The 27,600-nt window shown below is 40.1% G+C and overlaps 2 protein-coding genes across 12 annotated transcripts in view; both read right to left on the bottom strand.

Annotated features, from left to right (window-relative positions):
* Nucleotides 1–208: 208 nt before the first annotated feature.
* Nucleotides 209–17,985, bottom strand: C4H16orf87 (chromosome 4 C16orf87 homolog). The gene is made up of 4 exons (XM_054199719.1): nt 17,744–17,985; nt 13,412–13,508; nt 11,886–12,068; nt 209–5,913 (listed from the first exon to the last, which is right to left on the bottom strand). Exons 1-4 carry the CDS (start codon nt 17,807–17,809, stop codon nt 5,795–5,797), a joined length of 465 nt encoding a protein of 154 aa, XP_054055694.1. The 5' UTR covers nt 17,810–17,985; the 3' UTR covers nt 209–5,794.
* DNAJA2 (DnaJ heat shock protein family (Hsp40) member A2) overlaps nt 13,412–27,600 on the bottom strand; it is a 67,529-nt gene continuing 53,340 nt past the window's right edge. For 9 of the 11 annotated variants that reach the window (XM_054199704.1, XM_054199703.1, XM_054199710.1 and 6 more), the window contains 2 exons: nt 18,967–19,086; nt 13,412–13,508 (listed from right to left, as the gene is read on the bottom strand). The gene's annotated coding sequence lies outside the window, so the exon portion shown is untranslated. Of the gene's footprint in view, nt 13,509–14,362; nt 14,477–18,966; nt 19,087–21,388; nt 21,476–27,600 lie in introns of all 11 variants that reach the window. The other 2 variants (XM_054199711.1, XM_054199707.1) reach the window with 2 other exon arrangements.

Raw genomic sequence — 27,600 nt, 5'->3', positions numbered from 1 at the left:
CTGAAAACCAGAACTCCTGGTTCACCTGTTGCTCGAGCTAGTTCAGTCACCTTAGATGAAATGCTGCTTTGCTGTTGTTGAGGATCAGGACCTGGGGCCCAGGCCACCTGCATAGCAGACTCCAAACACCCATCTCATCATGACACATGTGCATGTACACAAACACACACGCTCTGCTCCACAACATCTCCAAATAAAGCAACTCAGATCCCAATCTGAAGATTTGTCTTTATTAGCAACATATTTTCAATGAAATATTCAAGAGTTGTTTATTCCAAGACAAAACAAAAACCACTGAGACTTGGAAAATTGCCAGGCTATTAATGTTTGTACTCCTGGTGTCTGGAACACTCACTGTTCTTAACAGCACTTTATGGTCTTCAACGCTGTCCAGGATTAAAAATAGTATTTATTCCTTAACCCTTACGACAAAATTAAAGACTTAGTTATGATTGAGAGAAATGATGCACAGTAAGAGACCAAAGGCAGTATAACTTTTATCAGATGGAGTTCAGGTTCTATGTACAAAGCTAAGTAGCACCAAGAAAAGCAGTTTGTGGGGCTGGGGGGAAGATGAGGGAGGGGTACCTGACTTTTTCCTGGGGGATGCGCTGCATGACGACACCAAATGATTCATGAGAATCATGTTTTGAGCTTCAAATTAAACTTCGGTGAAAGCAGTTTTAAGTTTTCTTCTGGAGAAAAAGAGAAATACACAGATTTATCCATTTCCACTGCCTTCTGCCTAATCAATTTCTTGCTTTTTACTTAGATTGCACATCCTATTCAATAGCCAGCAGCTATGAGCAGCCCTTTTTAAAGTAAGAGCAGAAAAAATCCCACTCTAGTACATTAATTTACAGACGCTTTCAGTCCATTATGAACTCACAATATCTACTGGAATCGTGCAGTGTATTTCTGTAGTGTGTGATCAACGACAAGGCAGTAAAATTGATCATCTCAACAGAAAAACTGTTTAATCAGATATAACTTTAGGGCAGTCAGATTTTCTGTAACTACTAGTGAGTTTTGAAACTGACAGCCTAAAGGAAAGAAGAAAAATTATTCTACTACTTACGACAGCTGTCCTACCATCCTACCTAAGTGACAACCTCCAAAAAGGTTAGGCAAACAACTGGTGAAAGCAACATCTCGAAATGCTACAGTTAGATTTGCTAAAGGATATTTGTCAGAATCTACAGTGAAATAAAAAAGTAGGAAGCCTGCTACAAAACACTGATGACATTGCTAATACTTTGAAGGATAACAACTCACTTGAAAATGTTGGTTAAACTTGTTAACATATGCTCTGCTCTATTTTCATAATAAGCAAGATGTGAGAGACAACAGTAAATCTGTAGAGTAAAACAGTTGGTACGGAGAGCCCAACACCTGCTACAGGCAGACCTGGTTCTGCAGACCAAGCACTCACTAACAGTTGAAGGACATCTTCAAGGTCAGTCTTTTGTAAAAGGAACCTACTTCCTGCTCCCCAAGACCATTCTGTGATGCAAACTTAAGCCCTGGAAGTAGAGACTAGCATGAGATTTGCTTCAAACACTCACTCCTAATCCAAACAAAAAAACATAGATGCGCCTAGAGATACAAAATAGGACACTGGCAATACCTGCATGTGTTCATGCATGCAGAGGAATCTTTTTCTGGAGAACAGCAACTCAGAAAGGCTTTAAACTAAACAGTGGTTTAAGACAGCTTTCTGGTTACACTGTTTAATCACAGGTTATCAATACCTTAAGGTTATCGGTATTTTAAAGAACAAAAGTCAAGCACCATCTCCTGTGAGGCAATGAGCATGACAAGCAGCCATGACAGTACAGTCCAAGATACAAGGAAGACACTGTGCTGCTACTAGCCTACATGAATCACTGTTTCACTCCAAAAAAAAGCCTAGAAAAACCTCAAAAAATTTAAAAACACTAAGTAAAACCAACCCAAAGACCTTTTTTAGGACCCAATATTTGAAGAAAATATCTCAAGTCTAGTATCCCTCTCTGTAAATCCTGCTGCCCAGACACAGGGTGATGACAATCTGCAAAGTATTCCCCAATACCTTGCCCCATTTTCAACTTTTCTTCATCAATCATAACAGTATTAGAGTGAAAATAACAGGAAAATTAGAGATGTTTGTAAAGTTTGACCAAAGAAAATTTAGATACATAGGATTTCCAGGGGAGGGGAAAAAAGATTTTCTTTAAACCATTTTTAAACCATTTAAACCAATTGAAAGTTCAGAGTTCTTTGGTCTTGACAAATTATTCATCTCTACCAACTTTCACAGCTCAAGAGCTAACATCCCACACAACCAATGAAGCCATGTACTTTCAGTACAGATGGCCAGTAACACCCATTAGCAGGATTTTAAGCTCCCAAGTTAGATATGAGTGAGTGATGTTCTAAAGAAAAATACTCTTTCAGTGTACTTTCACCGCAACTTCCTAGCAGCAACAGTAAGAACGCCTGAATAGACAGTAACTGTCTTTAGAATAAGGCTGCCATCTAGTAGCAGAATAGAGCAAATGCAGAGAAATCTCAGACCAGAATGAGAACTGTGAATCTGCTTGATGGTCTGACATCCTATTACACAGAGATATAAACACGAGAAGCATCTTTCTTCAAAAAAAGAGGGAAAAGAAGAGGCAGAAACCAGAGCTTGCTAGATGGTAGTTTATAAACAGGCAGTTCTCCAGTACAATCCTAAACTATTCAGTTCATAACATGAAGGTTATCTGGTCAGATAAGTCAACATGTAGAGGTTGTATGGAGGTGGAGTGGTGATTTTGTGGTGGTGATATACTTGGTCTTCTTTTGAGTTAATTAAAAAAAACCTGCAGCCTAATTCACTTTTTCAGAAAGAAGATTATTTTTCCGTGTGAGGTCTCATGCTACAAAATGCAGTGAAATAAATTAAGTTAGCCTGAACCACAAAGACATTCAAAGGCAGGGCCTAAAATCCTATACTGGAACTAAAGAGTCACAAAATTAAAAAAATATGTTGCACAAACAGCTTCCTGAAGTGTTACATATTTATTTTTGCTTCTTGGAAACTATGCAGTTCCCAAGTAAGTTGGAGCTGCAGTACATTATCTCTCATCATTTAGCTGTCACTGGCTTTATTTTAGTTTTGTAGACCATGATCCAATACATTTTACAACTATGATATACGATGATTTGACTCAGTGTTCATCCATTGATCATCTCTAACAGACAAAGAAAGAGCTCCTGAGACGCCATCGTGTTGATACTTATTTCATATAATACAGATGCTTTCCAGTTCAGTCACTGAATACATTCCAATAAATCTATGTCTTAGCATACCACAGCCACAGAGTTACCAGGGCTTTTGGAAGATGCTGAAGTGTCCTGCCTACATAGGAAAGAATGGTTTGTTTCTGGTTGGTGGGGAAAGTAAGTCAAGACTGTTGCTTTGCAAGATCCACTGGCAAAGCAGCACTCTCCCTGGGATATTTTCAAGGCCACCTGCTTCCATCACAGCTTTCTTGAACAAACTGGAAGAATAGCAGGGGAAGAAAAATAGCACGACCACAAGTGGGAAATAGCTGACAGCGGAGACCTGGGGAAGACAGAGGGAAGAAGTACAGAAACAGAACTCAAACCACTGTTTCAAGAGAGCCTCCACCAACGGAGGAGAAAAAACAGCCTTGCACTTCTGAAAGATATGAATGTATTTTGCAGTGCTTATCAGTGAAGGCAGCAATCTAAATGTAAAAGTCATAAGTTAAATTTTGTCACATCTAACAACATTAACTTTGGTACCCTGAAAATAACTTTAGTTCCACGTACAGGAGCAGAAAGAAATAGATACCTGTAGGAACGCAGGTTAGAACACCAAAGAGACTGCATCAGTAGTACCCTTTGTCCCTTCTTAACACAGTAGATCTCATTCTAGCAGCAGAAGCAACACAAGCCTGATCACATCTTAAGTTCTCAAAATTAGAACTTCCCTTTTGTCATTCTGACTTCAATAGCTTACCATGCAAACATATACTCTATCCTTAAGAGTTACTCATCTGTCCTTACTACTGGTATGTGTGACAGGCTACAGTTCTGGAAAGCAGAAGTCTACGTGATGTAGGGAAGTAGGCCTTGTGTTCGCAATTCCTCATTTACTGGAATAAAGACAAACGTAGATTAGCGGTTTAAGTGCATTTCCACATCCATCCCTCTCATCCAGTGTTAAAAGGGACCCCAGTTACTGCTTAGGAGTTAAAAATTAAAAATCACTTTCCCTGTTTCCTGCTTCTGCTTACAAAGTTTGCATCTGATCAGTCCCTTGCGGCTTAACTTAAAACTATCATAGCTCCTTCCTTTAACCAATAACTAATAAACAATCAGTATTTGATAGTCTAGCTTTATTAATAAAAATCTCTGCTTCCACCCAGAGATCAGTTCTCTAGCAGAACCCCATTAGGGGTTCTCACTATTAAAGTAATGTGATACTGAAAAGCATGAGTAATACTGGAAAAAAAAAAACAAACCTAAGACATTTAGTTGCATTCCCCTTCTTAGAAAAGAGTGAATGAAAGATGACAAAAAGCTAGTATGTCAGATTTTATGAATGCAATTGCCTCCTAAGCTTCCTCCCTCAGGATTTTGCAGCGCTTGAGCTTTTTTTTTCTTGGTAAGACAAAACCCCATATATTTACTAATGTAAGAATTTTGGCTCAAATTACACTATACCACTTTTTAAAAAGACAACTTTGTGGAATGTTTTCCCCAAACCTAATTCTACCAGAACAGCTCATTTTTGCACACTTAAGTAGACTTTTGCTTTGGCATTTACAGTCAACAAGATAATACTGAAGAGAATTATACTTCTAAAAGGCAGACAAAAAAAGCTGATGAGAGTAAAAGGAACTAGCATAACTTCATCATTTGGAAATACCGGTACGAAGATTCTAGCTGCAGATCTACGTCTCTGATGCCTGCTTCTCCCTCTCTCCAGTAAATGATGGGCCACGAAAGAGCATGGGAGAAGTACTTACCATCTGGACAAGGCAGACACACAGTAAACGGTGGTGACAAAACAAGCACTTTGCTCTCAAACTGCAGGACTCTGACCACAAAAAGTATATGTGATTTTTTTAAAAAACAACTCTATGTAACAGGGAATCATTTTCTAGAGAGAATTCATAAACAATACGAAGTTGTCAAGCAGAATAATCCCCCCAAATTAAACCACTTTAATTTTCTTCCTATCGGAATATCACACCTATAAAAAAATGCAAATCTAAAGTCATCCCTAGGATGAATACCAGATTTCTAAGAGGATTAAAACCAATACACCCTAAGGATCACAAATGTACTTAATTCCCAGTTCAATAAAATATTGGAATATCAATTTATTAAAAAGTTATGTGAACTGTACATACGGAAACTGCAATATAGCTGAAAAATCTGAAATATATAATTTTAAAGGAAAATCATTTATTTCTGAAAATATTTAAAATATTGCATTTCTGGCAGCAAATTTAAAAGAAGTGCTCTGGAATGGGTGCAGTCTCTCTGTGCATTTGTCTAGCATTTGTCTTCAAGGTGTAAACCATATCTGCTTTCTGATTTTTCACAGCACAATCTTGTGAACATTTTCTTTCTGACTTGTAGAGACAGAATTCAACTTCCAAGAACAGCAGCAGAATTTTAACAGGCAATAGTATGGTCCTTGATGGTGCAGACAACGCTTTCCGAGAGTCCACGACACCTTGGAAATACACTAGCCATTCTGTGTATGAATGCATCAGATTGTGCTTACAAGTTACAGAATAAGTCTTTGATTGATAATTTTTCTGTTTATTTCCGCCAAGGCCACTGAAAATACGAAGGCCTTTTCATCTGAAAGGTTAGCATACATGTCAACTTCTTTTTCTTGTTTCTCTGTAGAAGAAAAAAAAGTCACTATTAGAAGCTTTTTCCATTATCCGAAGTTAATGCAAGTTACACAGTAGATAATAAATGATGTGGAATGGAGTAGTGGAATTGAAAAGAAGTTAGACAATCAACTCCTATGCAGGGAGGGATTGAGAGAGAGGAAGAAGGAATGGAGGCACACAAAGGTGCTAGAAGAGTCACAGAATTAGTCATCCAAAAGCATGACTGAATTTCTGTTCTTCAATGACAAAGAAAGAATGAGTCACTAACATTATATTGATTCCTGGCACAAAAGAGTATTCAAGTGTTCTTCCAGTTTTGGATTGTGGTTTGGTTTTTTTCTTGCTTTTACATAAACACCTCCCATCCAAGAAAAGACAGATATTTCATGATATCCTCATTAAATACATTTGCCCCCCTAATTTACATCTAAGTGACAGAAACCCAGGAGTTTCATTACAGTGCTCAAGACCAAAGAGCAGATAGATGGCAGAAGTCAGGTTCCCCATTTGTCAGCATGATCACTTTTGTAATTTCAACACTGCAGACTTTCAATCTTATCCCAGGTATAGAAAAATAGTAACACCTCAGCAAGCAAGGGAAAGCCTCTGAATTTCCTCTACTGATGTTGGCTTCTTTCAAGGCTACAGATACACAACAGCAAGCCATCAAGAAGTTTCCATGCTGCAGTGCTCAAGTACACTAAGTTACACTACAGCATATGACAAAACTAATAACACAGTGCTTTCATAAATACCACTTACTTCAGTTCTTGGCTATTTATATCTCAGTTTGGCTAGCCATGGGTAACTGACAAAACTCATTCAGAAAAAAGGAAAAAAAAACAAAAACCAAAAAACAACAAACCAAAAGCCACAACAAGCAGCAGCTTTGTCAGCAGAAGACCAAGCTTGCAGAAACAGAGAAAAGGAATACATATAGAGCTTTAAGGCTGGTGTCTAGCTGTGGGACTCCTATCTCTAATTCAAGTTCCATGGTGGCCTGGATTAATTTACAATCACAACACGATGCTCAGCTGACAGGCCCCTCTGTCTCATTAACGCACAGACACACATGTGCACGCTCTTTTTGACCACAGCACACTGGCAGACTGCTCCACAAAGACACCTAAATCAGCAATGGGCAGGTGAAAGACAGAGCGGCATTGGAAAATAATGGAAAGTACCATGTGAAAAAAAGATCCCAGCATCTCATATCTCCATCTACTCTCATGGTTGTTCCTTCAATGCATCCGTATTCATAACAACTTTTTTAGGTTTAGCTTCACATCTGATTGTCTGTGTTACAGCTATGGACACTGTTCCAACAGACTACCATCCCTGTGAAGTCAAGTGCTTGTGGTAAGCAACTAAGCGAGAGAAACTGAAAAATCCTTTACCACTGTGTTCTGATTTAATACTGAGAGAAACACACAGCAACAAAATCCTCTACTTAAAGATTTCTAGACAACCTAAATCACACATAAGTTCACCTTTCCCTGCAAGTAAAATTCCTTAGTGAGAAGCCCGGACACACAAAGATGCATCATTTTTTAGTCTGAAAACAAGAAACTTGTCTTAACAAAGTGAAACAAATCAAAGCCTATTTAGAATGTAAATTATTTCAGCTTGTTCCCTGGCTACACAAGACAATATTCTCTAGTGTATCAAGTTGGAAATGAAAGCTGGGAAACAGTTTCACTGCAAGTCCTACCCTGTAGTTTAAGACAAATCAGTTTCCATATGTACACTCAGTCTGGGTTGCTCCACTTCCTCCTTCACACCATTTACAAATTAACAATGCTGGGAGTTGTTCTAAGCACAGACACTATGCACACTGGTTATTCCACATTAACCCCTTCTATTTTCATATCTAATCCCTTCCCCTTTTTTCATACTTCCTGATCCAAACAAATCCAGACACCACCCAAATATGTCAGCACCCAGCAGAATCAGAAATACTTCCCCCCCCCGCTACTGTTAACAGCTTGTGGACTTCTTAGAAAAACAAAGAAACAAACAACAAAAAAACCCAACACACCAACTTTCTCAAGTTTCCCTTCTCCCCTGTCCTCCTAAAGTACTGGCTTGTTCTGAGAAACTTCAGCTTTAAAAATTGAAATCTTGATATCAAACGGTATGAGGGACTAACAGGTCTGCAAGCTTTATGCATTATTAAGGCATTTCCAGTTCTCATCGGTAACTAGTGAAGAGCTTGCACCTGCCTGACATTTTACTATATGCTACTCATAGGAAACCATGGTTTCTACAGACACTATTAAAACTTTCCGCTTCACAGTCTTATCTGAAAGTACTTTTGACTCACTTCTCTATTATTAGCAAAAGACTATCTTACAGAATCACAATAGTATTTTTAACATCCTACAAAAATGTTAAGTCTTTTAATATGCAACTGATAGGCTATTTAGGTGAAAATATTCAGTCTTTCTGGAGCATGACTCTCATCCCCAGATCTCCTGCAACCCACTAGATCCACCGCCCTTAAAATTGTGATCTATGTAGAAATCAAATATGGACCCTCCCCCCTCACAAACTTTGTATGGATTCAAAAATTCAAAGTTCTGACATTCACTATCCAAGATATTAAACTACTTCAAACATGCACATTGGGCAAGTAAATGTACAAGTAATACAGTTGGAGATTACTAGAAAAGGAAAACTTGGATGAAGAAACTTAATTCAGCTTAAGTTTTATCAGGATACTGAAATACATATATATATCTTTATAAAAAGATTCACCCTTTGTTAAGTATCAAGTATGCTTTAGTAATAGACTCCAGGCCACTCTTACTGAGTGCCACTTGATGGTAACCTCTTTCAGGAGCAGAATAACCAATACCACTTCCTCCAGCACACAAGGGTGTTTTTTGTTTGCTTTAATATAATCAAGGTTGTTACCTAGATAACAAGGCAGGCTGGGAACCTGTCCAGCTGTGAATCACAGTCCCACACAGTAAAAAAAAAACCTACCACCGCCCAAACAACAAACAAAAACCCCCATACCACCACAACAAAAATCAGAATCAGATTATTATGAACTTTCAATTTTCAAAATATATTGTAGCATTTCTGACAAAGAAATTAAGTGACAATTTTGACAAGCCAAGCCTGCAGTGAGAAGTTCCTGTTTTCCAGGGTCATCACATGGGTCTGAAACACGTGACAGGAATATTCTCTAGCTCCCAGCACTCTGCCATATCCCCTCAATCTATATCAGCTTCCTCTTTCCTCCCCCTCCATTCCTTCTTAACTAAATCTGCAGAAAAAATAGCTTATTGTAAAAAGGCCTTTTGCTTCTCCTATTCTTCTTAATTGCTGTTGAATCCTGCAGCTCTTTGCTCTAATGTGAGCCAGTCATGAAGGACACAAAAGAACTAGTCAAAGGCAGAGACATAACTGGGAACAAGCACGCTATGCATGAAAAGAGCACGACACAAGCAAGGAAGCAAAGCTACAGATGTCACGGGTGTCATTGGGAAGAAAATTTTCCCAGCTGGGTTGCCTTCAAATGGACAGATTATCTGCTCTTGCATGCTATTATAGTTCAGACATTCTCTGTCTTCCTGTTTTTCATCTACAAATGCATTAGGCATTGCAGAAGCCTAAAAGACACCAAATATTTAACAGCCTTGCAAACAGTGGCCTCTCTTTCAAGTCTTTTGGGGCAAAGAATAGCACAATCTCTAGTGGCAAGTAATGTGTACCCAAAATATCCTAGAAATATGCAATAGGCAAGGAAATAATATAATTTAAGTCTAACACTAATGTCTTGCACTCCAGAGCTGACTTTTGACACTATGCAGACTGATAGAAGGACTAGCAATGAGTCATACAAAAATCACTTTAATCAGAGTAGAGAAACTAAAGTTGCTTAATATGCTTTTACACAAACAACACTATCAAGCAGCAGGTTTGGTAAATTCTAAAATTCCACACTAATTACTCCACAAGTAGTAGTTAGGCCACTTGAAAAGGGAGAAGTCAATGTTAGCTTGTTTTACAGCAATTACTTACAAAATGATGGGTTCTCTGATTAATTTATTTTTATACCCATGACAGCCATATGTATCAACTTTTTGTCTGTTTTTTTAAAACTGCCCAATAATCACCACAGTGGTCTACAGAGATTACAGTCTGACATAACCAAAAATAAGTCAGAATAAGAAAATATCCTAAACCCACTTATTCCTAACCAATAAGGTGTGCTGTACTGGTGAGGAGCAAAGATAATTACAAATGGGTGTGAACCCAAGCTCCGTACCAGCTCTGCAGAAGAGGCTGAAGAAGAAATAGTAGTAGTCATCACAGTACCAAGTAAAGGGGATGGTAGGACAAGAAGATTAAAGCAATCTTCTCAAGTAAGATTCAACTTAAAAAAAAAAAAAAAACAGAACACAGTACCAAACACCAAGAAAACAACACATCACACATGCACTCTTACACAAAGATGTCACTCCATCCGTATTTCTAGTTTTCTACCTCAGAGCACTGCCATATTGTCGCACTTCGAAGTATGCAGCAAGAGGTTAAAAACATTCAGGCTAGTTTTGGACAGGAAAACATGTTCTCTAAGTATCTCTCATGCTTTCAAATTCCTGCTTTTCAGAGGCTATAAGATGTGCATTAAAAGAATGGATATTTTCTTTTGATTGCTTGGATAACTTTCCTCTTTTTCAGGGGACAGGAAAGAAGATTTAGTTTTCTAGGGCAACCCAACAAGCTCAAACCAAAGCTGTATGTGAACTAGACTGGCAATAAAATGCCTAGAAATTATTCTACAGGTGCTAGACAAAGTCTAGCTTGGATCAATAACAAATAGGGAAGCTCTGTATTCTGTGAAGCTACATACATCAATAAACCATATGCAACAGCGAAGAGATTAGATAAGTTTATTCTATTACAGTAAAGTAATTGCCATCCAGAAAACATAGAGAAATCAAATTCTATCTCCTCTTTTCACAGCCAAAGCACTAAAACAACAAAATCCCAATTTATACTTTGTTTTTATAGGAAAGAAGCTTTAAAAAAAAGAAAAACAGATTTACACTGAACAGCAAAGACAACAAAATCTGTTAGTGCAACACGGATTAACATCCATTTTGTTGACAAATACAGTGGCAGGGGAAAAAAACAATTGCATTTCTGAGTTACGCCACAAGGTATGTTTGATGGTTTGAGTAGTTTTAAGAACAAGATCTTCTGAGTATTTTTATGAAGTCTTGTTCTTCCCCTCCTAACTGCCTTCCAGCCTTTTTAAGTCTATGCTGTTTTGGATTAATTATTCCGGGCTAAAATTAGTATCTCCAAAACCACACACAGCAAATGCAGTGTTAATAATCTCTTAAAAAAACAGGAATCCTAAGTGACAGTCACATATTTGAAGGGCTCCAACTTTACTCTATTGTGTCTAACAGTCTCTTTATTGTATGAAGATTGAGAATAACAGGTCACCAAGGAACTTCAATAGGCAAGGAGGTATTCTTTCCTCTAGAGTATTATTCTGCAGAAACATGGGACAAAAATTCAGGTCATAGTCATGACTCAAGATGCCCTTTTTACTTCAGCCCTGCAAAAGGTTTCAAGGAACTTTTTAAGCAATCCAATCATCCTAATCACACTCTGATAACAGGCATGAGTATATTGTTTGTAATTGTGATATAGAGCAGCAGTACCTCAAAAAAGAAAAAAAAAAACAACCAAAACCAAACCAAACAACCTACTAAGCACTATAGTCCAGTGGCTTTCAACTGGTGACTAAAAATACAGACTTAGTTCCAATTAGACACTGGAACATAAAACCATAGGTCTCTACAGATATGTCCCTTCCCCATATTAAGATATTGGGTATTGGCTGAACTAGTCTAGTTACTTAAATGGTTTGAATGGTATAAAGGTTTATTGACAAAAAAAATCCTGCATAAAGAAAACACAATGAACATATTTCTCCAGTTCTCATACCTCTTTCCTCCTCGTGTTTTTTGGCTGAGGCACTCTTAGGTCTTCCTCTTCCTCGTCTGCTGTGATCTGAATGGCTGTTAGACCTGGATCTTTTTCGGTTTTCTAAGTCTTTATTTACTGCAGAATTTATCTTCTCTCGCTTAACTCTCTCTGTCCGTCTTCTTTTGGCCTCACTCTTGTTTTCTGTGCAAATTAAGAGATGGTATGATCTAAGATTGTTTTCATCTTTGTTCTTAATTTACTCTTAGTGCTTGCCCCACCCATTTACATTTTTTTCTTTAAATCTCTTAGCAAAAGTGGTTAGATATCTATACCTTTACGGAACAATTACATCTGCATCATATCCATGCAGAAATTAAGGTGTCAGATCCAGAATGACACCTCACTTCTCGATTATAAGGATCAAGCCTTTTATTACTCCAAATGCATTTTGCAACATGAGACATTTGCTAGTATACAAAAAGTTCAACAATCAAACAATAAGATGGGAAATAAGATTATGGCTTTCAGCTTCATTTGGTAACTACTTTATCAACTTTCAACTAAACAATTGGGGAGAGGGAAAGAAAATTGACGAATAGTTCCAAACAGCACCACAGACATTGCTTAACCTCCACTACCTTGAAAATTCAGTTATCTAGCATAATGTCATGTAATTCCTACAAGCTAGTAAACTATAAGTATCCTTCAAAATAATGATACAAAATATCAATTACTTAGTCTCTATTTTGTAGGCCTGGTAGGTAATTTTAAAAAGTAGACATTGTAAATCAGATAGTTGGTTTGTTGGGTTTTTTTGTTTGGTTTGTTTTTGTTTTTTTTAAAACATCTTCCCTGACAGGTGCTTGTTCTGACTAATTCCTACTGGGACTGGAGGAAGTGATAAAAAGGAACACAAGGAGAATGTTAATCATGCCAGAATGCATATTCAATACTCAACTGACTTCTTACTGTGCCCATCAACAACAAAAGATACACAAGTTAGACACAAAAAATACACTATTTTTTAATTTAAGCATGCAGAGAGATGCAAGACACAGCTGGGTTTAGATTAAACATACAACAAATTTTACACAAAGTACAATTCAGGTATTCATAAATAAGTACAACTCAGCATAACTTCTTCAAAAAAAGAGGATTTTTACTTTCAGAAAACCCAGCTTCAATCAGTATGTACTCTGAAATCTGATCCCTTTGGCACCTCTGGACATTTAGCTTCAAAATAGGATTAACAGAAGGCTTTCCGTAACCTTATGCACAAGCTAACCAATATGCACAGCTAGAATATACACAGAATAAATGCCAACATCACTAGAACAAAGGAAGCAACACTGAAAACACCCACTTCCCCCCCCCTCAAAATTCAAGCAAAATTAACATATTAAAAGTCTACCATGCACAAATTCAAGGGAAAGTGCATTAACAACAGTCAATTTACACAGAGAAGTAAAATACTCTATCCTTTGCCTCCAAGAAACAAAGGGAAAGAACCAGTGCCCCCTTCTTCCCATCTCTGTAAGTATTACCTGTGATGGGTGGTGATCTCTCAGCACGTTTAGCATGCAAGAGTTTTCGACTAATAAATATATATCCACAGGGACATGATTTACATGCAACAGGAACCTGCAAAAACAAAAGGCACATATTTTGGATCATTTCAAATTATGACAAAATTCCTGTCCAAAGAAGAAAAAAACCTAGTAACTCACACTTTTGTCCTCAGAGATACCTCCTCAAATTCAGTGTATACTGCAAACTATGGTCCGTACTATTATACAATTGTATTTAAACATAGTAAAACCAGGTTCTGCTGTAAATTGCCCACCAAGTCTTTTCTTTTTGCAGTTGTTAGAAATCAAGCTTGAAATGTACAGCTGTTGTGACCACTTTGTTCTACAAACCCTTTTCCTCAAACTGTCAAAAGGGAGTGGGGGAAAGTGAAGAGAACTAAAGCAAGGGAGAATTAGAATAGAAATATAATTTCTCTTCAGTGTTCTCAAATATCCTCACAGTCAAATCAGTCACACATTCTCAGTTTTGCTTCCTTCACTTGCTTAAAAAAAAGTATTAAAGTATGAGTTAAAACTGTCAGTATATTCTGAATACATTCACTTTCAGAAGTATTTGGAAGCAATTCCTTTAGAGAGCAAGAGCAGCTTTAAACAGGAGGCATAATAGAGCCTGAAGCAAAACAGATGCACTTGTACCACGCTCTACAACACGACTGTAGACAAGGCCGGGTGGTTACAGAAGGATCTAGTTAATTCAAAATGCAAATAACCTACCACAGCTAGTCAAAAGCTGACTGCAGGCTGAAGACTTTGAGACACCACAGCACTTCTGATCAACTAAGCAATCAGGAGCAGTACATTACAAGATGAGAAAATCTGGAAATGCCACACTTGCATGAAAAGTGACAAAAGTCTTACTCCGAACAATTAAAAAAATTGATGCTGATAAATTACAAGCCTCATTACCTTCACTTAAAGCCAAGATCTTTCGAGATCTTTTAAAGTAGTAAGGAATGCACCATATTGCTTTGATTAGGTTGAAGACTGAAAACACAAATCAAAGCAAGTTTAAACAGAGATCTGGAAGAGATTAACACACATTAAAGTCAACTCATGTTGAAGCACGACAGCAGGGAAAAAAAGCAGGAGGTAATTTCTCAAACGTAATTCTTTAAAACAGGTCTCTACAAGTTTGTCTGTGTCCACTGAAACAAACAGTACGGAACCACAATTGCCTGCTCAATTTTACTAGACATGCAGAAGAACCAAGTTCCAATGTTCTACCGGACAGGAAAAAAAAAAAGGATCTGTGAAATTAGTACATGAATTTGTAAAGGGGAACTTAACTGCTACTCAGAATAAACAAATTATTTTGCCTTCTGTAGCACATCCTAACTCCTGTAACTTCCCACTACAAACAGCTTACAGATAGACTTTTGATACAGGTTTTATATAATTAGAGACTTTAATTCCCTTTATGGGGACACTGACATAAAACCAGTTCTAATCAAGGTTTATTGAATCTTAAAGCTCAGAATTTTGCAGACCTGTGTGCACACTTATCTTCTTGTCCATAAGTCAGTATGAGAGTACTAAAAAACACTAACTAGCAGATAGTTTGTATTGTTAAGGTAATAGGTAAGGTAATACAGGAGTTCCATTTAAGCCTATTTTTGAACACCTCGGTCTCTCCAATAATTATCTTTCCAGGCACAGTCTAAAAAAGAAAAAAAATGTGGGGAAAACTACCCAAGGGGATTGGAGCTGACCCAAGGACTGGAGCAGACCCAATTTTTTTCAATAAACTTAACTGTGTTTAACAGAACAATATTGTTCACATATTACAGGTTTGACATAAAGGTGTGTGTGTCATTTAGAGGGGGATTAGGTGGGAAGGGGTTTATTCACTGAAAGATACCAGTTATGCTTTGAAGGCCTGCACTGATAACACCCTGTAATATAATTATTATGGCAATATAGTCCTACAAACACTATTTTACTCTGTTTAACTTCTTCCTAACCAAAAAGAAATTGAGTTTACCATACAAGAAAGTTCACCTGAAGCTAAATTAAGAAGTGATAATTATTTCTTATTATTAACTGCAAGTACTTCACGTTCCCTATTTTAATGGGGCTGTGCTTTGGTTGTAAAATATCATCAAAAACCTTCTTTTTTATTTAAAAAAAAGTCTAAGTGGCAATTACAACAGAAAAAGTTTAAAAACCTAAGAATGTTACTCAATATTGTACTCCAACATTTGCGGCTGCCTAAGTATTTGCATGCATGCCACTTCTAGTAAAGAAATCAGAAACAAATACAAATCCCTTGTTTATGGAAGAATTTAACAAACACTAGTACATGACACAAGAGTCACACAAGAGCTTCCCCACACTCTGTAAAGGGCTGACTTGTACAGAAGGTTTTAGTTTCTTCTCCTCTCTCAAACATTTGGCACTGGAAAACAAGGTCCTATGAGCAACGTTTGTGCCGGGGCAGGACACATATGCACATTAATTACGTTAGCCACAGAAGAGTTGCTAACAGAAAATGTACACTGACATATGCATCATGTGTTTTAGTTTTAAAGCACAAAACAAACAAAATGAAAGTTTCAGTATCAGCTTTAAAAGCCTATAATGTTTGCTTACTTGCTTTTCCTGTCATTGGTGGTTTGATGTTCACTACAGTTATTTAAAAAAAAAAAAAAAAAACCCACGGAAAAAAACCCACTACCACTCTCATATTCAACTTCTCACTCATTTTAATTTATTTCACCAACTGAATAGCCAGAACTTGGCACAAAATTTCTTCTCAGAAATAGTACTTCAGTGACATGCTTAACATGTGAGCATTTGCAATGGTTTATCTGTTGCTCAAAACATGAAATGCCTCACACACAGCTTAACATTCCAAACTGTTCCAGGATGAGCAGGAACACTATAAAAACTACACAAGTCAGAACAAATAAGATGACTTTTTAAAAAAAATCTTTACAAGCAAAGAAAAATGGCATGAGATTATTTTTTTAAGCATAGCTAAAATAGCCTATACCAGCCAAGTTTCAGGAACAAATAAGAGAAATGTGTTTCCCATGATTACATATAAAAGCTTCTCCTCCTACCCTGAGCCCCACAGCAGCCTTCTGCAGCGCTGTGTTATTGTTCCAGCAGAGGAGTGCTGCTGAAACAAAACTGGCCTATTTTTAATAGTAACATCATTACCAGTAAAAAGCATAAATTAAAACAAGCTTGTGATATATATAGTAACAATTCAAATCAGCTGTTGTTAACGTTTAAGTGTAACCAACTCCATTTTGTACACATAACAAAACTGCAGTGAGACATAAACAACAGCTCAGACATACATTTGGACTACACGACAGAAATTGCAGCAAAGGTCTCAATTTTGCTGTTTCTAAACTGCTCCATGAGAAAACAACACAACTGAACGCTCTTCCAACAAGCCTTAAGCATATTAGTCATCCAAAGGACAAACTACATTGTATAAGTTACCAAGTTCATTATATTTTTAATACATTACATAGTTACTAAACAAGACTAGCACATAACCAAACAGTTCTGCATGTCGCTTCAGCACAACGTAGCTGTTACATTGCCCTGCAAGAGGAACACGGTATTTAATGCACGTTCCAAGCAAGAGACCGCAAAGGCAACTTATTTACTTCACATAAACATTGCTTCACAGCGGCACGGAGACACACTTAATTTTTTCTCCTCCCTCTAAACCAAACAGCTCGGGCGACGGCTTCTTGCACCGCTGTTGCAAAGGCGCAGCCGGCAGCGCTGCGTACGACGGGGCGGAGTAGAGAGCGCAGGAAGCGGGGTCGCGCCCGCCGCCGCCGGGAGCCGCTCGCCGGCCGGGCCACGGCTGCCAGCGGCCTCCCAACCCCGCCCGGCCCAGCGAAAGGTCAGTGCGGGACAGCGCGCACCGTAAGGCGGGCAGGCCGGAGCGGAGCCGGCCGCGCCGCTGGTCCCCGAAAGGCTGCTGCCGAGGGCGGCGAGCGCCGGGGCCGCGCTGAGGGAGCGGGTCCCGCAGCCCCGGCCCTCGGACCCCCCCAACAGCCGCTGGCGGGGCTGAAGCCCACCTGCCCCTGTTCCGCCCACGGCTCCCACCCCTCCCTCGGGCCAGAGCCCCGACGGCAGCACCACGTCCCCGCACCGCCGCGGGGCGCCCCCGGCCTGCGAGGGCAACCAGCCCCGACAGCGGGCCGCCGCGGGACGGGCGGAGGCAGCGGGGCCAGTGCCCCTCCCGCTCAATGGCGGGGGGACGTTTCAGCCCCGTGGCCACTAATCCGATCGGGGGCGCGGGCCCGGCAGACACCTCACCTGCTGGTCGCACTCCGGGCAGGACTTGGTGGCCATCTTCACTTTCTTGGCCCTGCTCGAGGACATGCTCGCTGCTGCTGGTACCACCACCGCCGCCGCCGCCGCCGCCGGAGCGCCGACCGGACCGCCCCGCCCCGGGGAGGGCGGGGGAGAGGGGCAGGGGAGCCGGCGCAGCCTCCGCGGGCCCCGCCCGCTGCCGGCGCGGCCCCTCCGACAAAGGAGCCGCTCCCTGGCCCCGCCGCCGCCGGAGGAGGAGAAGCCCCGCCCACCCCGGCGACGGCAGAGCTGGGGCGGGGCGGGGCGGGGCGCGGCGCGAGGAGCCGCCGAAGCCGCCGCCGGATTGGCTGCGCGCGCGGGGAGGGCTGTGGCGGGCGGGTAACGGCCGCTCGCGCGCCCGTAACGGCCGCTCGCGCGGCCCCGGGCTGAGGGGAAGCGGGGAGAGCGGCGGCCGGGGCCCGCGGTCGGCGACTGAATGCGAGGTAAAGAGTGACGGGGCAGCGCCTTTGTCGCCTCCCTCCCCAGCCGCACCGGCAGGACGAAGTGACGCTGGGGCGTTCAGGAAGCGTTAAACGCTGGGGTTTTTTTCTGGTCTTCGTCTCAATTCAGAAAAAGACTAAAGCTGAGCGGGAGGGTTATTGCCTGCTCTCCCTTTATATGTGAAAGTCTGGTGGTTCAGCAGTCAGGGGGTTCTGTCATGCCTTTAAAAGTTGTTATGCTTGCAAATTTGATGTTTTTTTCCCATCACTGTATGTTAATTTTCCCATCACTCCCACCTAAAGATATGAATAACGTAATGTAAACTAACTATGCTTTTATGTTTCTTGTAAAATACATTTTTAAAGAAATATAGCAGCTAGAAATACTCATTTCAACTCCAAAACTCCTCGAAGATACAGCTCTTGGGCTGAAAATTCACATCAGCACATTTGTATTGCTACATATTTTGTATTCCTACAAAAAGTTTATATCAAAATTGTTTACCTCTGGAGTTAAAAAAAGAGGAAAGCTATAATGACAACACTGCTATTAATAGGAGTTTGGATGATTTTGTTTTTTTCTTGTACTACTAAATGTCTACAGGAGAAAAATGCAGCAAAGCCTCAAAAGAAAATTCTTTTTGAAGAGTAGCATTTAAAATAGCCTGAAGTACAGCTGCTAACAAATATTAAAGAACTGCACTGGAACTAACCATGATCATCTCAGAGCAGATTTCTCACACTTACCATTTGAAGTGGGAGGCTGCAGTTCTGGCTCCAAGGATGATCACCCCAAGTCATCTACTATCTTCTCTTGTTGACAACTTATCTCTGTGACTATCAGGGGCAGATCTCCAATGAGAGCTCCTGGATAAAACAGAATAACAGAACTCTGGACTGTGCTATTTTTCAGATGCAAACTGAGGAAATGCAAAAGGGGTTTAATCACTTCTAATCTGTTTAGGCTCTGCTGGCCTAAACCTGGCCCAAGAGAACATCTTCCCACCCTTCCCTTAGCAGTCACCCTGAAGAGGGAGGAGCCATCTCAAAGCATCCTAGCCAAGAGAGGCATACCTTGTAATGGACAGAGACTCCATGAAGAAGATTATGATCCATATTTGTACAAAATACTGTACATCTCGCTGTACTTGATTTCACAAGTCTTTAATGTAAATATTTATATCTTTGTGTATTTACTAATATACACAAGTTAATTAAAGACACTGGAAAATCTATTCCGGTAATAGACAAGCTGTACTGTTTCTTGGTTGTTGTTTTGCACTCTTCTTAAATGAACTGATTTAATGTAAAACTGTTGTGAGATTTAAATGACCAGAAGGATCTGTTTGATAAATGTTTTTTCTACCCATTTTCTACTGGAAGTCCTACGTGTCACAACTGACTGCCGTGGAAGATTTCGTGCTATTGCAATGCAAAGGATTTCGATTTCAGGTGATAAAACAAATGCTGATAGAGCTTAGTGCTCCAGATACCTTTATATTTTCACTAAGGTAAAAAGTAAAGACAATAAAATAACCTCAAAATTTTGATCCTAAATTACTCACATAAAGCAAAAGAGTATGGATGTTTATTAAACTATTCTACAACTAAAACCTTCCACCACCGGAACACATAGTAGTTAGACTTTAAGTGCAACGCTTGCTTCATGCACGCTATCACAAAATGAAAGCAATGCTAGAATGGATATAGGAATTGTAGGCAAACAAAAGTAAACTCATAAAGTACATATGGTCTGAATATAATTGTAAGTGTTTTAAATCCTGAATACTGATAGTGAGGGAACATCACTGAACTCTGGCTATCATCTCTCCACACAAATATACTCGGGGGGGGGGCAGTCCTAGATGCTGTGGGTATCTAGATGCTGTAAGTTACAATGAGCCTATGTAAGTAGTAACTTTATCTCATATAGATACATTTAAGATACAGGTACGCCGTTTTGTTTGATCTGGTTTTCCTGAGTCTATGTCCAATTCCTCAAGTATAAAACCACCCTTACTGCAGTCTCATACACAAATTTCTCTTCCTGAAGATGGCAGTCAGTGTTGTCAGAGAGCAGTGTGCTACCACCATACCGCTGCCAGGACCAAAGCAACAGGAAAAGCACTAGACCTCTGCTATCTCAGCAGGGCCTGAATTTCTAAGAGGAAAATTACATTTATGCCCTAGAAAGTATCCCTCAGTTTCCCAGTTTGTCATGCCATCCCTCTCCATCCTTACTACCGATACTATATGATGAATAAAGAATCAAACATCTTATCATTTGCAATATCCTTTCCTGTGACAGTACAACCTACTGATTTTTTTCTATCCTTCCCCCTCCGTGAGTCTCTGTCTTCAGCCCAGTTCCCACGAAAGGGCATGAGAACAGCGTACTTGTGAGCACCTTGGGCTCCCCCAGGTGTGTGTTGTGGTTTCTGCGTGAGCACAGAGCTACTGAATTGGCTGATTTGTCCTTTTCTTCTTAGTACTTAAGTTATGTCTCAGAGGGTGGGTTTTGTTTCCCTTCTCCCTCTGCATGTTGTTTTCAGCCTGTAGCAATCCATTACCAGCAGAGGCCTCTCTCCAGAGACAAAGACACAACAGGTTTATTTTTTATATAAACCACGACTGTTGCCAAAAGCACAAATGTGTTCTGTGTAGGCAGGACATCCAGATTTCATTCCTGAATCAAGACCAAAGCCATGCAACCAGGACCTTGAGACTACTTTTGGATTATTTTTTATTTGTCTTAAATGAGAAGGTCCAGACACAGCAAAACACAGACTCTTTCAGTATTTCAGAGGGGCTTTGTAACAGCAGGGGGCTTTGCTGTGTATAGTAACAGTATCTAGTAAAGAAGTTAATGAATATACAAGAGAACTAACAGATCTATTACAATACCCTGCCTTTCTGTACAGAGCAAATAAACTAGTCAGTGACAGCTGTTCAATTATTCTAATACAAACACAAATATTTTCCTTATTGAATGCAAACAAGAGAGTATTTGTACCTAAACAATTGATTGTTAAGATTTACCAGACAGATATTTTTCTTGTTATTCTTATTTATTGACACATTAGTTTTGAGTTCTGAAAGTCCAAGACTATTTCTTTTGCATTATTTCAGAGGTTTAATCCAGCATTGACAAAAAAAAAAAGCAAATTACCTTTTAAGGCTACAGGTACCTCCTCTCTGAGAGTCAGTAATGAGTGGCGCTTGTCAAGACCAAGCCTCATTTAAAATAGGTTTTACACTAATTTAAAATAGAAAATAAGAAAGTTATGCCATTTCTCTATGAAAAGCTACACATGAATTTTTAATTGTCTGGTCCTGATGGCTTCTTTTCTTTGCTGTTGTTACAACATAGTCCAGCTGATCTGAATGGTCTGAGATCTTGGGGCCCTTCCCCGCTTCACTGGAATGCCGTGTATATGCCGGCCACACCAGCTTCTTGCACACTACACTATTTTGGCATGCAACTATAATTTTACAAGAAAAGAATCCCAAAGTAGGTCCAATTCACATATCTAATCCACATCAGATTTGGAGAGTGAAGCACTACATAAGTTTCATTTCTGCTCCCCACCAGGGACAATTTGGAAGCATTCTACTCTCCTGCAGCAGAGCTCCCTGTGAGCTCCCCTGTGAGGGCTGACAGCCTCAGACTTGCCTACGAGCTGACAACACGTAGCAAATTGAAAAATTCCTAAAGTGCTGTGCAACCTTGTGTCAGAAAAGTTATAAAATGCATCCTGATTAAGTAACGAACTCCTAATTAGTCAGCTATATTCAATGGGGCTTTTATTCTTTCCACAGATTAAGTACTATCTAGAGAATTATTAAGTTATATCTAAAACACATTGGCATTCATACCAAGAACAGAATGTATCAAAGGAAAATTACAAATAATAAGAACAGCTAGATGATAATATTTGCAATGTTACCATGGATTAATTGAAGCTATAATGTTACAGTATATAACTGGTAAGAGAAATGTACTATATAAAAACCCATTCATCATACAGACAAGCGTTAATGCTACTTTCTATAATTCCAGTTTTGGCAATTTTGGTAATCACAACAGTTTGCAATACTTAATACTGTTACTATGCTTCTCATCAGCACATTTCAGGGTAGCTGTAATCTGAGTATCCTCTGAGTCCTTTCATAAGAAATCAAAGTTGTGCCTAACAAGTCCTTTGAGAACCCATAACTCTGAACTTGGGCATGAACAACATTTAAGTGATATAAATGTTGGCTTTGTTCTCCAAGTACAGCTAAATATTGAGCATTTCCCAATTACAAAGCATTTTGTAACACATTGATGTCTTTTGGTTTCACGAGGCCCACGTTCAGGTTGACATCCTGTCTCAAGTTTAGGTTTTGCACATTAGAGCTTGCCTGAAAAAAAGACGACCATGCCACCAGCGCCAGGTTCTACCAACACAATGTAGCTGCTATTTCAGACAACTATGACATAGTCATGAGCCTGCTCAAAGCGTCACTGCATCACCAAGCTTCCCAGGTAGTCAAGGCCCACTCTTGCTTACAGTCCCTGCATCACTTTCCCATCTCTCCAACTGAAAGTCAGCATCACTTGTCCACCACAATGTGTGGTGACAGAGTCTGATCAAAGCCAAGCCCACTTCAGTAAACATTTTACATTTTTTTTAAAGAAGTTGCATCTTTTCAATACCTTTACTGTGCTTCTTTTTGTAATCAGAAAGAAACATTTTAATTTCTAGCTCCTGTATTGTAGTAAGTTGCTATATTAGTAATGGGAAAAAAAATCCTTGAACTTTTCCCATCAACTGCTTCATTTTACTTGATTCTTAAAGTAAACGTGTCCAATGCAATGACCTTGGCCATGCAATTTATAACAATGAGTTACATGTCACTGAAACCCTCCAGGGGTAAAAACCTGTTGGGAAGATCCCTCTCTAATCAAGCTGAAGCATAACCTACAAAATTAGACTTATGGCCCAGGTCAACAGTGTGTTTTTTAAAAAAGATCTATTTGCTTTGTGAAGCAAGTCAGCTTTAGATGAGATTTTTTAAATAATATTTTATTAAAATATTAATAATTTAAATTATTTAATGCCAGTAGCATCTACCATTCCATAAGAAAGGCTTCCAACATTTTATTCTCACATATCAGGCCTTTTTCATGGGAAACTTTATTAAAATTCACATGTTGTTTACAACAGTTCAGTTTCAACAAAATCATCACTTTTCAGCAAAAATCTTCTGAGCAGTTTTAATGTAGTGTATATAAAAAATGCTTCACAAAATAAAATTACATTATTTTCATAGAGCACCTTTTCAATTAATTCTTAAGAGCATTCAATAGACTATTTCATATACTCCTTTTTGAGTTTGTTTTTAGGGTAGGGGGTTGGGCTTTTTTGGCTTTTTTTTTTTTTTTTTTGCATATCACAAGAGAATGAGAGCTGGTAAACATTAAGATATGAAGTCACTGAACTGGCACTTTTTCCACTGACTGAACTGAGCTTTGGACCAGATCTTAAAGTTTTATGTTCAGTTTGAAGAACAGTAGCAACAGTAATTTCTCTGAAGATGCTCATTATACTCTGAACTGCTACCATCAGCAGTATTCCACAGGAAACGACCATCCTCCATACCTGTACAACATGGAACACAGAAAGGGTTTGATCTTTTTGCCTAAAAAACCCATAGTTTTTGTACTGTGGTTTCCATACTTAATGTACTTAGAGTACTCAAAGAATCCTAAATATCATTAACAACACTTTGCCATTTTAAGCTATTAGGAGTAATTTTCTATCCCGTGCCTTTATTTAAATGAAACAGCAGAAGAAAAATGAATGCCTAGTTACCACATGCCATTATTGTAATTACGGGGTTTAAACCATGCAACTCTTCATGACAAAGAAGCTTGCTGAAGGTCTGCCAAAATGGAAATGTGACAGCAGCTGTTAGCCTATCAAGGTCTTTTTCCTCCAATTATCTACCTTTCTATGCATTTATGCATTTGCTGTTGATCTGTACCTCCAGCTCCTCACCATCAAGATAAAATTCTTTATTTTAGCTTCTTATGACTGCAAGAAAACCATCCTATGTCTTTATGACTAAAGATGGAATGCAACACGGGGATCAAGGAACTGCCCTAGGTAAGCAGTAATTGCCTGGCTTGTCTGAAATCTGTGTTCATACGATTTGTACAGGACACATAAACTGTCTGTTGACCAGGTCAATTGATCACCACAGGCCAACTTGCAAAAGCCAAAATCTTCTCTGAAGGGTATAGCATGAGCCTGTAATGATGCGTGCCATCTGCAGTTCAACTCTGGGGGCAGCAGAGAGAGAGAAAGGAAGATTTCTGTAAGTAAATACAAAAAGATACTTCATCCTTAACAGGTCATTGCACGAGATTTTTACAAACATGCATTAACTAATTTTACAGCTCATGAGCTAAGTTTTCTTTTCCTCATTTTATAGGTAGATATGCCAAGCCACAATAAGTCAGAGTGCCATGCATGGAAACACAGTCACACTGACATCGGAGTGGAATGCTGACTCTCCTGAAGTCTGCAGGAGCTTTGCTGCTACCTTCAAAAGGCAAGAAGATAGGCACAACTTTGCCTCAACATTGCAAGTTCATCATACGCTACTTCCTTTCCTGAAAGTATCTCTATTAAAATAACAATTGGAGACACATTTATCATAATCAAAGCAACAGATACTTTTTCTATAATACAAACAAGACTTCATGTTACATTGAACATGGAAAGGTTTTTTTCATATTACTTATTTCCTCTGTGTATTTCTTAACTTAGGAAATCAATCAGACTATTGGATTTCAGGTTCGCAAATGTTTTACTAAAAACGTATGCTTCGGCTTGTGCAACATGCATTTTAAGATTGCTAGCCTTATTCCAACGCTGCTGTGCTATGTCACCTGCTAACACGCAGCATTACAGAATTTGCAAACAGGGTGTGAGGTCTTGCTTGGATGGTCAGGTGGAGGCAGAAACGGAGACATCAGGCAGTCTGTACCCTTCCTTCCTGGGGGATCAATCGGAGACACTGTGGCAGAGCCAGCTAAAAACTTTCTGCTACACCAGCTGTTTGTGGGGGGCGGGTAGGGGGTGGAACAGCATTGTGTGGACCAAGAGCAAAGGTTAATTTGTGTTCTTCCCCCAGCAGAATTAGTGGTTCCAAATCTGTTGGGCTTCAATTTTGAATAGGCTGGGTAACATTTCAACCTCGATTTCTAATGAACCCTGAAACACTCACACTGAAATCAAGATGGAAAGCCTACTTGTATACACTGAATATAAATATTAGAATTTAAAATAAGTTGGACATTTCAGGTCATCTGATTAAAGCTTACTGCAAAATCAGTTCTGGTTTTGGTTTTGTGGTAAAATTGACCTTGACAAGTCTTACCACAGCTTAAAATCTTTTCTTCTGAACTACATTTTATCAAACCTGGAAAAAAAGTACCATGACCCTGCTTGTTAATTATCAGTCAAAAAGTTGGATTCAGGTAACTCTGAGCTTTCCAGATACATGATTGACGACAACTTTAAAGGGAAAATGTCGAAATACTCAGGCTCCCAAACTTGACATTTCAAAAGTTAAAAGGTTTACAATATGGGGTGTGTGGGGGTGTGTGTGTGTGAAACAGTCTGAAGGAGATGCAGATTGTAATGTCCCAAAACAGTTATTGAAGCTGCAAATAAACAAAAATGTCCTTCTTGGAAATTGAATTTCTAACATACAGGGCTCCTCTGGGTCATTTTTTGAGCAGAATTTTGGAGGCAGGATAAGCAGGCTCAGACACACTCCACTAAGCCTTCACAAGCTGAGCGCTGAACAAGAAAAAGCTTTCAGTACAATTGGTACAATGACTGCAAATACACAAAATTTAATTCCTGAGTAAAACAAATGAGTTTTCTGCACCATCTCAAGATGCTCCCTTCAGCACCAAAAAAACCCATCCCATTTCTGTTATTTTGTTAACTGTGAATTGACTAAAATTCTCAAGTAGCAATTATTTTTAAATTAGCACAGAGCAAGAGCTAAAATATTGCACTTGTAGAATAAGGACTGGAACAAATTACTTATGAACTATGGCAAGCAGAAATTCGTTAGAAAGAAGAAAGAATAAAAACAGCAAAAATTCTCGAGATATTATCGTATGGGACAAAATAAAATCAAATGCAGCAAAAGCAGCTTGTTTTCTCTTCATCAACCAAGGAAAGATACCAAAACCACAGAGGACAGAACCCAAGTCTCAAACCATCTAATTTAGGCACCTAAAATAGGAAGCTGGTTTTCTATATTCTCTGCAAGCCAGTGGAGAAAGTAAAAAGAAGGTTCTACAAAAACAATTCACAAATAAGCCTGATTCACAGCCCAGGCTCCTACTCAGGGAGGTAACATTAGGTCATAGGAATATTCCTGAGTGAATGTTCCCTTATTCCACTCTCTGAGCACAAACAAGGAGTCTCTTCTGGGCACCCAGGACGGGTAAAACGGGCCTTCTCCTCCCCTGGGGCAGCAAGGGGAGAGCATTTACCGCTCTCTCCCCTGAATTCTGCTGCTGTTGTATTTCATGGCAGATCTCCAGTCATTTGCTACAAAAGCTGAGCTGAACCCGAGAGATAAAAACATTTTCATCATCTGGAAACAATGAGAAAACTGTGAGAGAGGACCAACTCTCTCCTGCGGGAGGGAAGGACCAGGCGAAAAGCTGCCCTGGCAGGGGGACGGGGTGTGGGATGGGGCCGCTGGCGCCCAGCCTCGCTGCCCGATCTCTCCCCCAGCAACAGGTGACCCACCCGCAGCCCCCCCGCCGCCCGCTGCACCTCCCGCGGCATTTCCGACGCCACCGCCAAGCCGGGAAAACACACCGGGAAGATTTTTTTTTTTTTTTTTTTTTTTTTTTTTGGCCCGACGGCCAGCGGAGAATCAGCGGGGGCAATACTGCATTCCCCAAACCGCAGAGCAGAAAAAAAAAAAACCACACGCAGACAAAGGCAGCGCTCTCCGCCGCGGGCAGGCGGCGGCACGGCGGGACCCGCCGCGGCAGCCAGGCGCCCCCCGCCCGCCAGGGGCTGCGGCCCCCCGGCCCCCGCCGCTCCCCGGCCCCGCTCCGGGGCTGGCACCCAGAACACTTGGCTTCGCCGTTCCCTTAGGAAACGCCCCTGGGTTTGCTCCTTCCCCGGTCCCACCCGGCATCTCCAGCACCGGGAGCGCGCCCCTCGCCCGCGAGCGGCGGCAGACAATGCGGGACCCCGCGGCGGGCGGGCCGGGGGGGGCTGTGGGCGCGGTAGTTCCCTGCCCATCACCTGATGCTGTGGGCAGGCGCAGCCCAGGGCTGCAGGAACTACA

Source organism: Rissa tridactyla, chromosome 4, assembly GCF_028500815.1.
Source record: "Rissa tridactyla isolate bRisTri1 chromosome 4, bRisTri1.patW.cur.20221130, whole genome shotgun sequence".
Lineage (NCBI taxonomy): Eukaryota > Metazoa > Chordata > Aves > Charadriiformes > Laridae > Rissa > Rissa tridactyla.
Note: the sequence above shows the minus strand (reverse complement) of the source record. Positions and strands in the feature narration are given on the sequence as shown.